This window comes from Typopeltis vanoorti, chromosome 11, assembly GCF_054136105.1.
Source record: "Typopeltis vanoorti isolate ZY-2024b chromosome 11, IOZ_Tvanoo_1.0, whole genome shotgun sequence".
Taxonomy (NCBI): domain Eukaryota; kingdom Metazoa; phylum Arthropoda; class Arachnida; order Uropygi; family Thelyphonidae; genus Typopeltis; species Typopeltis vanoorti.
In genome coordinates this window covers 116,831,719-116,844,548 of record NC_143559.1, presented here as the reverse complement: position 1 = coordinate 116,844,548, position 12,830 = coordinate 116,831,719, and the positions used below count along the sequence as shown (strand labels likewise).

The 12,830-nt window shown below is 35.9% G+C and overlaps 1 protein-coding gene across 1 annotated transcript in view; it reads right to left on the bottom strand.

Annotated features, from left to right (window-relative positions):
- The window catches only part of LOC150101976 (uncharacterized), a 283,338-nt gene that overhangs the window by 221,082 nt on the left and 49,426 nt on the right, over window positions 1–12,830 (bottom strand). The window contains exon 4 of the mRNA XM_090400543.1: window positions 2,408–2,489. Within this exon, the coding sequence (XP_090256669.1) occupies window positions 2,408–2,489 (82 nt within the window). The remainder of the gene's footprint in view (window positions 1–2,407; window positions 2,490–12,830) is intronic.

The window sequence follows — 12,830 nt, the reverse complement described above, 5'->3', positions numbered from 1 at the left end:
GATTTTATCTTTAACAGTGAAGCACAAGCTACACGGATACAAAATAAGAATAAGCTTAATCTTATCAAGAAGTTTGATGCTCTTAAGAGAGTACAAAACACATCTTTTCCTACTAAAGCCTATATTAATGCTGACAAAGTTGTAGCAAACAATTTGTCACATGTTTTAACAGTTGCTAAAAAAGATATTCTAAGCAAAAGTCTAAATTTCATTCCCTCACCTAAGTTTATTCCAAAAGAATCTGTACTTACTAAAATAGAAAAAGCCAGTTCACATATTCCTAATCATTTGAAAAAATTTCTCCATATTGAATCCATCTTCATTATCAATAATGCTAAACCTCCAAGAGATAATCTTTCTCCTGCAGAAAGACAGGCCTTAAAGAATCTTAAAAAGAACAAAAACATCATTATTTTACCTGCAGATAAAGGCAATGCCACAGTCATCCTCAATTCTGAAGATTACCACAATAAAATGCTTCAATTGCTTGAAGACAACATTACATATTCAATTCTTCAGGATGATCCAACAAGGGAACTACAAAACTGCAGAAACAATCTGTTAAAGACTACATTTGAACTTCCTCACAATATGCACCTTTCTTTACGTTCTCCTCTTATTCCACGCATTTATGGAGTTCTGAAGATACACAAAGAAAACACCCCTCTTCGCCCAATTGTGGAAGGAATTGATGGTCCCATTTATAAGCTTTCGAAACATCTTACAGAATACCTCAAGCGTTTCTCCAATAAATCTTCATCGGTCATCAAAAACATCACAGACTTCGTCTCTCATATCAAAAATATTTCAATCAGTGAAAATGATATCATAGCAAGTTTTGACATTATCTCATTATTTACTAACGTCCCTACTGAGGAGGTATTAACATTACTTAAGGACAAATTGTCTAAAAAGATATTTGCTTTACAAAAGCATTGTATTCAATCTGGCTACTTCAGATACAGGGACCCCATTTACAAACAAAACCAAGGCCTAGCAATGGGCAACCCTTTATCCCCAGTTCTAGCAAACATTTTCCTGGAAGATTTTGAAACAAAAGCCATATAGTCCTTCTCATTTAAGCCGAAACTTTGGAGATGTTATGTTGACAAGATTTTCATTATATGGAGTCACGGACACACATCTCTCATAAATTTTCTTCAACATCTTAACAACCAGCATCCTAATATAAAATTCACTGCTGAACTAGAACAAAATAACTGCCTTCCTTTCCTGGATGTAATTCTTACACGATGCTCTGATAGATTTAAAATCTCTATATACTGAAAACCAACTCATACTATCAGATATCTGCACTGTCAATCTCATCACTTTCTACCACAAAAGCTCGGAACTATTTCTACCTTAGGACACAGAGCACACCCTCTTTTAAATGAACCAGATGAACTCCAAAAAGAAATTGAACAACTTTCTCTTATCTTTAAACAAAATGGATATTCTAAAAAAAAACAATTAAGAAATTTCTTCTGGATCCTCCTAGGCAGCGTACTATGGAAACTACTGATTTTAAAGGTAGCATCTCAATACCTTACATTAGTTCAGTCTCCAATAAATTGGCTAAAGTCCTTAAAAAATACAACATCAGTACATTTTTCACTACACTCCCTAAAGTCCATTCTCTTATAAGCCATGCGAAGCCTATTCATCATAACCTGAAATATCCAGGTGTTTACAAGTTATGGTGCAACTGTAATATTCCTTATTTTGGACAGACTAACAAATCTGCTGAACTGCATATTGAGGAGCATAAGAGAGACATCTCCTATAAAAGATCACATGCATCTGCGCTATCCAGTCATATTCTTTTCTCTAATAACCCTCATGAAGATCTACAGAGTCACTCAGTTTGCTGGGATAAATCCGAAAACATTTTTCGCTGTAGTGATGAGTTCGAAAGGAAAATCATGGAGTCCAGAGAAATCCTCCTTAATCCTGAACATTTGAACAGCAATTTGAGTTATGACATCCCTGATAACCATACTGCAGTTGTTCAATACTGGCGCTCACGAGAACCTGCAAGCACGCATACAGCAAACAATAGCACATTAGATCATCTTCAAAAATGCAACGTTTTTGTGTCAATTATGTATTGCATTTTTTGCCTGTAATTCTCAGTTTTTTGTAACTTCGATTTTTTATTACTGTGTTCTACCTTTAGTGGATACCTGAAGAAGGCTGTAAAAGGCTGAAACTAGTTGTATCATTATCATTGAAATTTAATATTTTATCTTGGTTTAAAGTCATTTAAAATTTATTCTCTAAAATGTATCATTACAACCGAGTAGAAGATCAAGAATACATACATATATATATATATGAGACTGGCTAACTCACCTACAAACAGAATTGATTATACTTAAAATATCTGACAAAGAATCTTTATTACCCTCTATAAATTCTTTGTGAAGACGTATAAATCCACTATCCAGGCATGAGATATAAAGGCTATCTCCAAGAGGAAATCTAGGCTGAAAGAAAATGAAACAAATTATAAAATTTATGCAAAATACTTTACACAATAAGCTTTAATATTGTTAAAAAAACTCCCAGATTTGATTTAGTGTCACAGGAAATTGTCAAAATTAAAAAAAAAAAAAATGTAGTGACTGAGTAGTTTTCAATAGATTGCAGTTCACTTGCAATCTAAGTACATATATACAAAATGCAAGGAATACAGAGTAAACTAAATATGAATATTAACACTGTTAACATATATGGAAGAATGAGATACATTATAAACAGAGTAAGAAAGTCTTAAAACAAATAAAAGTTGAGCAGCAATCAGATGTGAACTGTAGACTAAAATACACAAATATGATTGAAGAAAAAATGAAAGAGTTTGAGAACAGGAAACAAACCCTGAAGAAAACACTGATTGATTCAGTCAATGAGGCATGTGGTGAGGTTGTCTGTAAGGATAGAAAAATCAGAACTCCATCGTGGACATAGGAAGTTAAAGAGGCAGTGAAAGAAAAGAAAAAGCATACCAAAAGTTCCTGGCAAATAAGTCAGCTTGTTCTCTTAGAGAATACAGAGACAAATGTAACAAAGCTAAACACTGTGCAAAACTAGCTAAACAGAAGTCATGGTAGGACTTTGGCAAGAACATAGAATATCAAGAAGGTGGCAAGATATTCTGGAGGTTGTTGAAGAAGCTAAGAAATGGAGGAGAGAGTGCTGTAAAAGGAATTAGAGATGATAAAAGTGACATGAAAACAGGAGAAAAAGATATCCTTGAAGTACAGAGTAATTACTTTGAAAAATTGCTAAATGGAAAAAGCAGTGATAGCACAGTGGTAAAAAACACTCAACAGGCATACAGTCAGGAATACATATCCATATTTGAAGTAGAAAAAGCCATCAAAAGCCTGAAATGTGGAAAGGCAGCAAATGCTTAAGTATGGAGGTATAAAAGTCTTACAGTGGCTGCACTGCATAGTTTAGAAGGCCTGGACAGAGGGATGAATTCCAGATGATGAGAGTAGAGCTCTCATAGTACCCATATATAAAAAGGGAAATAAAACTGAATGTGAGAATTACAGAGGTTTTTCTCTATTGAGTGTTCCTGATAAGATATATGCAATTATACTTGAGAAACAGTTGAGAAGGATTGTCAAAGAGAAGCTTGGTGAAGAACAAGTTGGATGCAGGCCAAATAGAGGCAGCCAGAATCAGAATTTCACTTTACAACAGATAGTTGAGAAATCATATGAATATAACAAAGATCTGTATTAAAGTTTTGTAGATCTGGAAAAGGCATATGACAAGGTGCCAAGGGAGAGAGTGAGAGAGAAGCTATTCGAAAAGCTACAGTTACATGGTGTCAATGGGGCATTATATAAAGCAATACTTGGTCTTTATTTGAGTAGTAAGTCAGAAGTTAGAATTAAAGGAAGAACAGGAAGGTGGTTAAATGTTAAATCTGGTGTCAGACAAGGATGTACATTATCCCCTCTATTATTTATTATCTATATGGATCACATTATGAAGGAAAGTGGTATTAATCCTGATATCAAAATTGGAGATGTTAATCTCAGTTCTTTGGTTTATGCAGATGATGTTATACTTCTAAATAAATCCGTTACAAGTCTGACTAAAGTGAATAACTGTTGTAATAGATATAGTATGAAGGTCAGCAATAAAAAGACAAAGACAATGAAAATAGACAGAATTGTTGAAAATGTCAACTGTGTTGTGAACGGAGAACCTGTTGAACAAGTAAAACATTCCAGCTACTTAGGCACGATTTTTAGTGAAGATGGTAAATTAAATATGGAAATAGAGAACAGAATCAACAAAGCTGGTATGGTAGGAAGTCAATTGAATAAATTCATAAGGAATAAGAGAGGAATTAGTCGGAACACTAAATTAGCTGTATACAAGACAGTTTTCAAACCAGTTTTAACTTATTATTATTATTATTTAGGCCTCCAAGGAGACAAAAGACTCATCGTGGGAGGTCCTTCATAGGAAACATAATTCTATCAAGACTCAACGTGGGAGGTCCCTCCTAGAAAACACAGTCTATCATACCACTCCTTAAACTCATTGACCGATCTCGCTCTCACCACTATCAGGCAATGCATTCCACGGTTCAACAACCCTCCTTGCAAAGAAACCACTCCTCACTCTCTTGCTCACAGTTTCTTTTCGTAACTTCCAGGGATGGCCCCCTTGTCATCACTCCTTCCCACTGTTCAACCAATCGAAAGAACTCCCCAGTATCAATCCTGTAACCACTTCTCAACAGTTTAAAAGTCTCAATCATATCACCTCTCCTTCTTCTATCCATCAAACTCTGCAGTCCACATTCCCTCAGCCGATCCTCATAACTAGCATTGTACAGTCCAAAACTGTCTCTGTTATCCGCCTCTGTACCCTTTCCACAGTTAATTTATCCCCTTCAAATTCTGGGGAGCAAATCTGAGAACAATAGTCTAAGTGTGGTCTGATCATGGTCTTATACAACGGAATGACAACTCTTTTATCTCTGCAGGTCAGCATCCTTCTCATTATTGCAGCAATCTTTTGTGTTACCTTCACCACCTTTGCAATATGTCACCTGAATTTCAGGTTTCTATCAATCATCAACCTCAGATCTCTTGTCTCCCCCACTTCCTCCAGTATATTTCCTCCAATAGAGTATGCAGAGTCCCATCGATATGTCCCAAACCTCAAGATCTTACATTTTGCTGCATTAAACTAACATCCCCATTCATTTGCCCATCTGTCTAGCTTATTGAAATCCGCTTGCATGACTACCACATCTGCACTATTACTAATAACCCATCCCAGCTTCACATCATCTGCAAACAACTGAACATCCCTCTGCAATCCACTGACAATGTCACTGATATAAAGGTTAAACAATATAGGTCACAGTACTGAGCCCCTGTGGGTCCCCACGTCTCCTTGAAAATCCTCTGCCTCCTTTAAACTGCCCCCACATACACACCTCTCTGATACCTATCGGACAGCCAATCCTGAATGCAGTTGACCAACCTGACATCCAAACCCATGTGCTGCAACTTAAATATCAGCTTATCATGTGGTACCCTGTCAAATGCCTTCACTAAATCCAAGAAAATGGCAGCATATGCCTTTCCCTCATCTCCTGCTCTTGTAACTTTATTATAAAAGGCTAGCATATTACTAAAACAAGAGCGCCCCTCACAAATCCATGTTGACTCTCACAGATAACATTACCCTCATCTGCCCAATGTTGTACATGGTCCCTAACTAATTTCTCCAAGATCTTAGCAACTACTGATGACACACAAACTTGCCTATAATTAGACACTTCCAGTCTGCTACCACCCTTATGCAATGGCACTATCTTACCTTCCTTCCATTTCCTGGGCACCTTTCCTGTAGCCAGACTTTCATTGAAAAGCCAGGTCAAAGGAGCTGTCAGTTCCTTAGCACATTCTCTCAAAACTTGTGGTGAATTACCATCCAGTCCCACAGCTTTACTGACATCCAGAGTACTCAGTATTTGGAACACGTTCTCCTCCTGTACCTCTAAACCTCGAACCTGCCCCTATCCCTCCAGTTTTAAAATTTACTCCTCCAGGATGAAATACACCAATAAAGTGTTCATTGAACAATTCCACTATGTCCTCTGCATCAGTCACTCTATTCCCATTTTTATTCCACAATGTCATTCTTCCACAATCATTTCTTCTTATGGATCTGAGAGCTGGGTTAGAAATAAAACACTTGACCAAAGATTAGAGACCGTAGATATGAGAGTCCTGAGAAAGATTAGGGGCATGAACAGATGGCATCAATGGCAATATTATATCAAAAATGAGGATATTTGGAAAGAACTTGACATCGTCAGCATCCAGGAATGCATTAGCTGAGCTAATCTCATGTTGTATGGTCACTTAAACAGAATGGGAGAGGAAAGATTAGCAAAACAAATGTTCTCTGTCAGGTTGGTAGGGAAAAGACCCAGAGGAAGACCAAGATATAGGTGGATTGATACAGTAAAAAGTGCCTTAGAAGATAGAAATATAAGATCTGATGATGTTGGAGTCTTGACAGATAACAAACTGATTTGGAGGAAAATTGTAGATAGCAAGTTAGTAATGATGTAATTTTTCATGTAGCACTATCATATCCTGTATACTTCTTGAGGGTACATATCAGGAATTTGATGTTGATGTATCACTGAATGATTTCATAGTATTTTCAAATGACTGTTGGTATAAGTGAAGTCTGTAGTATTTAGATGAGACTCCCATATATCATACAGAATTCATCTGTGATACCTGTTGAGGGAACCATGTAACTTCAGTAAATTCTCTGATGCATTGCAATATGAAATTCTCTTCTACATAAACTAAAGAAGTTGTATTTATTCCATTCCAAGTTGTGATTAATGAGAGGCATTTATGAGGTCAGGTTTGATTTATCATTTCTTTTATGTGCAACATCATTAAAATGTTCTAATCTCAAAATTTATTTTAGTCTGAGTAACGTGAGACAATCAACTGGAATAATCAATTTTATAAACTCTCGGATGGTTCTGAAAAACGTTATTATTCATTATGGGAAAATTATGAAACTTACCACCATGCTAAGAGCAATAAATAGCAGTAGTAATTTCCATGATTTTACCACAATAAACATGATTACCTGTATTTTGGAAAGAGTTATTGCCTTCCAGAAGATATCTTGACAGAATATGAATATTCTGGATATAAGCCACTCCAATGTTTTGTCCTTTCAATAATGCACTAATTGTGAGTAAACAGTCTAGAACTAAATGGAAAGGATACAGAGTCTCAGTATCAAATATGAATATCTGGGTGAGGAGATCTGTGAATAACAGTTTATTGAATTTTAAAAATAAATTCTTATAGATAAATTGATGGAATTATAACTCTTCCTTCCTTTTATTTTCACCTCTTAGCAAGATAAATGCTCTGTTCTTATGAGTTTTGATAATAATGAAAACTTTTGTGTAGCATGGTGAGAGATTTGGCATAGACAATAATATCCTGTGTTAGTTGGTTTATGACAGACCTCTCAAAAGTTCATATTCTGTTTTTTTATAAATTATGAGAGGGGGTGCAAACATAGGCTGCTGGTAAACAGGTAGAGAAAAGTCTGATAGAAATGTTTATATGTTGGCTATTCATAACTATTATTTTAGAGAAAATTACAATGTATACTGTATATTAACTATAACTTGAATTGATGTTTCCAATATTTCAGCAATATTACATTACCACCACCACCACCATCAAGAATCACAAACAATGATATGCACACACACTGGATAAATAAGGTGGAAGAAAGGCACCAAAGTCACATCTAAGAATCCTAAATAGCACTCCTGGTGAGCTAAATTGGGTAATCTTGTTGTTGGACTGAAGATCTGAGGGTGAGCTTTTCCCAAATCTGTTGAGGTTTGGAAAGTTTCTCATGACTGAAGCAGATTATGGGAATAGCCTCTTGTATTTGATTTCTTCTGGCATATTCTGTGGTGGGTGTCCAAAACATTGTCAGCAAGTCAAGAATGGCTGAAATAGTGGAAATGGATGTAGTCCATGTGTTCAGAAATTCTGATATTAGTTGTCCTACCTATTTGGCCATAGTAGGGAATGTGGCTGGTCTTTCATGCAGCAGTTAATTATGACAATTTTTTATCTGGTCTGTAAAGTGGCTGTAAGGTAGAGTTTAGAAAGTTTCTTTTTTATCTTTCTTTAGGATGTGCTCTGGGTATATGGAATGGTGACAGATTTTGTGTAATCTCTGTTCTAAAGGGAAAGGGAGTTGCAATTACAGGGTTTTAATATATATATATATATATATATATATACTTTTTGTTTATTTTGTTGGGATTTTAGTCACTGGCTAAGAAAGTGTTAAGAATGTGGTCAAGTTCAATAGTTAGGGCAGGGCACTGCTATTAGAACTGATTTTTTTCCTGTTATATAGGATTTTTATAATCCCATATTGTTGGGAAGGGGATGGTGTTATGGCTGATGAATGTACTCATCATTATGTTTGGGTTTTCTGTAAATGAAAAATGCCAGGAATTCGTCAGGCTGGTGTGTAATCAGAGTGTTCTAGGAAGGGGAGACTAATGTCGTTTTTCTTTTCTAAGGTGAACTGGATCCTGGGATGTTGACTGTTAGGAAAATGTTGAGAGTATCCAGGCCATGTAGCCAAATGGAGAACACAGTGTCTATGTAGCATAGCCAAATAATGGATTTATGCAGGACAGTTAGCTGTTGGAAGTTTTTCCACTTGGTTAAACTATAAATTAAAGATACAAGAAATTATATTCTCGGTTTTATCGAAGGATAAGCAAACAAAGTTTGCACCTGAAGTATTTTCAAGACTAGGGTAACTCGTATATATATATAGAACAATGGTTCTTAATTGGTGTTCCCTGGAACTCGTGTTCCGCGAATTGGTTACAAGTGTTTCCACCGGTGAAAGATGTCAAATGCACAATTCAGAGTGCAATTGGCTACTCTGAATAAAAATATCGAGGGAATTATTTCCGTTATAACAGAACAATTAACAATATTGGAAGAAAATATTTCAAGTTACTTTCCTTCCTTAAATACACACAATTATGACTGGATACAAAATCCATTTGGCACAGTTGTGAATTTTTGTTACAAGAAGAAGAACAACTAGTTACCTTGTAAACAAATCGTACTCTAAAAATGAAATTTCCTTAAATAATTCTTGAGGAATTTTGTATTTTCGTCCAAGCCAAATACCCAGCTCTCTCCACAAGAGCACTGAAAATGTTAAGTTTTCAATATCATATTTGTGTGAGCTCGGTTTCTTAATATTAACCCATAAAAACTAAAAAGCATGAAAAACCTACTAATGTAGACAAAGAGATGGAGACAAAGGATAACTATATCACACATATTAGACCTGATATAGCCGAAACCTGCAAAAGCCGACAAGCTCAAGTATCACATTAAAACAAGTTCCATTTTCATAAAAGGCAAGTCCATGCATATGTTTATTGTTAGTTTTATTATCCTAATACTTTTGGTGTTCCCAAAATTTTTCTTATAATCAAAAGTGTTCTGTGACTTTCAAAAGGTTAAGAACCACTGATATAGAAGCTAATGACTTTACATCATTTGCCTTAGTATCCCATAATGCAAAGCACATATCCTTACAGACATGTATAATGCTTCGTTATGGTGAGGATCACTACCCAGACAGGTTTTGTCCTTTATTGAGGTCTCATCAGTGGAAGTCAGACCCAGAGGTGATGCTAAAGTTGAAGTAATGCAGGAGCTATTTGTATATGAAAAACCATATTTTCATATACAAATGCCAATAGGTGTTAGAACTTATTATTAAAATACTCTGGATTAGAGATCATTGCTAAAGTTTTTCCATGTGGTTATACTATAAATTAAAGATAGCGAGAAATTATATACTTGGTTTAATTTTTATCCAAGTGTAAGCAAACAAAGTTTGCGCCTGAAGTATTTTCAGGATTGAAGCAACTCGTATATAGAAACTAATGACTTCACATCACGTATACGAAATATGATTTCTGCATTCTAGGGCAGAGGTTAAGGCTTTCTCCTTAAAGGTCTTCAGGAAGGAGTTGGTCAGGGTTGGAGAAAGTGGTGAACCTGTGGTTGGCCTCTCTATCTATAATAAATTTACTTTAATCCCACATTGTTTTAAAACCGAATAAGAAACTCAAAGACTGGAATCAGAGAGTTTCATGCTGAATATAGTAAACTATAAAGTATCAGCGATTACTAGCATGAGCTAATGCAAGTAGTCCTAGTACGTAGTACAATCTTGAGCAACTCGTTGCAAAGGTTTCCCCAGGTTACAATTTGGGGAAAGTTCTGATCACTATTCTTGGTATTTTCAATAATGTAAGAACACATTTCCTAGGATATGCTGTTATTACATTATGGTGGGATCACTACTCAGACCAGTTTCAGCCTTTTTTGAGGCTTCATCAGTGAGTAGCTAGACCAAATAGATACCAAAGGGTATAGCGAAAAGAACTTATATACTCTGCTATACAAGTTGTCAAACAGGTGCAACCATTAAGTTACTTAAATATAAAAAGCCAATAGGCTTCATTTCGGCGATATAAACATTATTCAAATTTAGGGGATATTAAATCCCACATTGTTTTAAAACCGAATAAGAAACTCAAAGACTGGAATCAGACAGTTTCATGCCAAATATAGTAAACTATAAAGTAGCGGCAATTACTAGCGTGAGCTAATGCAAGTAGTCCTAGTACGTAGTACAATCTCGGGCAACTCGTTGCAAAGGTGAAGAAAGTTCTGATCGCTATTCTTGGTATTTTCCATAATGTAAAAACACATTTCCTAGGGAATATATGCTGTTATTACATTATGGTGGGAAGTCACTACCCAGACTAGTTTCAGCCTTTTTTGAGGCTTCATCAGTGAGTAGCTAGACCAAATAGATACCAAAGGGTATAGCAAAAAGAACTTATATCTCCTGGTTTCTAGGTTTCTTAAAATATGTTCTTAGAGAAAGAACATCTTTCTCTAAATCCAGAGTAATTCAATAATAAGGAGGTACACCTGTTGGCAACTCGTATAGGTAAATATGACCTCTCCTATTGCTTCTGCCCTAGTATCACGCCGTTTGATCTAATCACATTAGAAGAAACTTGTTCTGTGGGTTTCGAGGTGTACTGTAAAAGGATGTTGGGCAGCAGCAACTGTACATGTTCCAATGGGGAAATTATTGATGCTATTTCAGATGGACCTTTCCCGTGAAAGTATTTATAGAATACACAGATTGCAGAGACCAAGCGTCTATGTGAAAGTGGGGGGAACGAGTTGGTGAGGGATGGGTCATTTATTAGTCTAACTGCTCTCCTCTGTATTGAGTCAAACATTTTGGAGCCCCACTCCAGATGTGAGAGCAGTATTCGAGAGCTGGGCAGATTTGTGACTTGTATAGTGTTAACAGCTGTTTAGAGGTGAAGTAGCATCTTGAGCAAAAGAGAAAAACCTAGTTTTTTGGAAGCTGAGGATGCAATGGTTGTGATGTGTTTATGCCAGGAGAGGCTGGATGTCAAGGTAATTCTGAAAAGAGAAATTTCGTCTTGTCTGCGAATTTGAGTGTTATCGAAAACACTGCTCGGGGAAAATGGTTCTTTTTTGTGAAAAATAAGACAGAACTGGGTTTTATTAGCGTTGAAGTTGACAAGGCTGTCTGAGCCCCATCAGAGGATGGCTTGGAGGTCAGAATTAAGGGCAGTGGTGGTTGATGTTCTGTGGGTTGAAGTGAGTTGTGTAGGGTACGGTTTGTCAAATGAAAGGGAGGAATGTAGTGTGCTGTCATCTGCAAAACTGTGTATTGGGTTAGAGGTCAACTGAAGTAGGTCATTGATATATAGAAGGAAGAGGGTCGGTGAGAGAACTGAGCCTTGAGGGACCCCGGCATTAGTTGGATGGTGAGAGGATAGGGAGCAGTCTGCCATCACACACATAGTGTGCGTCCGGACAGGAAGCACACTATGTGTGATGGTAGACATGGTAGATGGAAGCAACATTACCAAAATATCAGAAGTATTAATTGAAGTTATTATAATTATATATAGTATACATTGTAATTTCCTCAAAAATAACAGATTTGGAAAAGTTCAGTGTTATTTTGCATAGTAACTGGTGAAACTGTTAATTTTTTACATTTAAATGTATTTGTAAGTCGGTGACACTTTGTGGATTTGTTAATGAAGTGTTTTTTTCTACTGAATTTGAATGTTTGTCTTAAATGAATTACATTTGATTACATTTCACCTTTGCATTGCATAGGTGAAATGTAATTAAAGATGCAGATTTTTTGAAAATGATTTGATGTCATGAGGAAGAGTATGTTTCACAAAATCTAAAAGATGTGCTTTGTACAGAGACTGAAGAGTGGATAATGTATAAGTTTCTAGAAAGTGTGATATTTTGGACTATGAGTTATCAGTGAATGCAAAACAGACTGACAGAATGAAAGCTAGCATACATAGAAGTGCAAAAGACCACATGAATAATAGGAAGAAAGAGAGCAAGAAGATTGTGCAAGTGAAAGAATGTACAAATGAAGACATAAAAGTACAGGTAACCCTCGCATAACGCAGTACTTATACAACGGCGTTACAATATAATGCAGTCTATAAATTTTAGTAACCCTTGTTCAACACGGTTTCAATAAAAATACAATGTCTACACATTGTAATAACCCTTTATCTTTTCATATATTTTTCACTTGCCCTCTCTATCTATTTAAGTCACTGTGCGACTTAAAAATCAAAT